Below are 724 nucleotides of genomic sequence, written 5' to 3' on the forward strand. Positions count from 1 at the left end.
GGGTGGCACCTACCGATGGTGCGGCTGGGCATGCTGGCCAGGATCTGCAGGGAGGCAGAGGAGTGCCTGGGGTGCTCCTCACCTTGCCTGGGCTCTGGCCAGGCCGTGGCACAGGCTTCTGGAACAGCCAAGTAGGCTGGGGACTCTGGGAGGGGGAAGGCAGGATGTAGAGAGGCCACGGCTCATCCCTGTGTCCCTGCTGCTCTGCTCCAGCACACAGGCTAGGTGTGTGCTCCTCCCAGAGCACCCCTTTCTCCAGGAACGCTTTCTGTGTCCCCAAGATCCAACCTCCCCTGGATTGTCCTGCTCTGCACTGGCCAAGGCATCAGCAGGCTCCTGTGAATGCTTTGGCCACAGCATTTTGGCACAGCTGGCCCAGCAGAGGGACGGCCCTGGGCACACACACTGTCCCCAGCCTGCCCCGGCTGAGGCTGCGGTGCTTTACCTCTGGCCCTCTCCTGCATCTCCAGCTCCAGACCTGCCTCGATCAAGCTGCTCTGCTCCAGGATGAGCTGGTGGAATGAGGTGTGCAGGGCTCTCTCGTTGTCCGGACTGGGCTCCTGGCTGAAGGAACACAGGGACACGGTGGCACGGACACCTGGCGCCTGCAGGGCACGAGGTCATAGCCCATCGTACCTGGGCATGGCAGGGCGCGGGGGGAGGTCACACTCACCCATCGCTCTCGGAGCCCTCGGGGACGTGCAGGGTGATGGAGGGCGGCTGG

General features: G+C 64.6%; 1 protein-coding gene across 1 annotated transcript in view; it reads right to left on the reverse strand.

The window, feature by feature from the left end:
* The window catches only part of TMC6 (transmembrane channel like 6), a gene marked incomplete at its 5' end in the record, with an annotated part of 6,285 nt that extends 5,562 nt beyond the window's left edge, over positions 1 to 723 (reverse strand). The window contains 3 exons of the mRNA XM_031064284.1: positions 14 to 145; positions 446 to 564; positions 674 to 723. Coding sequence (XP_030920144.1) covers positions 14 to 145; positions 446 to 564; positions 674 to 723 — 301 coding nt within the window. The remainder of the gene's footprint in view (positions 1 to 13; positions 146 to 445; positions 565 to 673) is intronic.
* Position 724: the final 1 nt, after the last annotated feature.

Source organism: Geospiza fortis, unplaced genomic scaffold (genome assembly GCF_000277835.1).
Source record: "Geospiza fortis unplaced genomic scaffold, GeoFor_1.0 scaffold261, whole genome shotgun sequence".
NCBI classification, from domain to species: Eukaryota; Metazoa; Chordata; class Aves; order Passeriformes; family Thraupidae; genus Geospiza; species Geospiza fortis.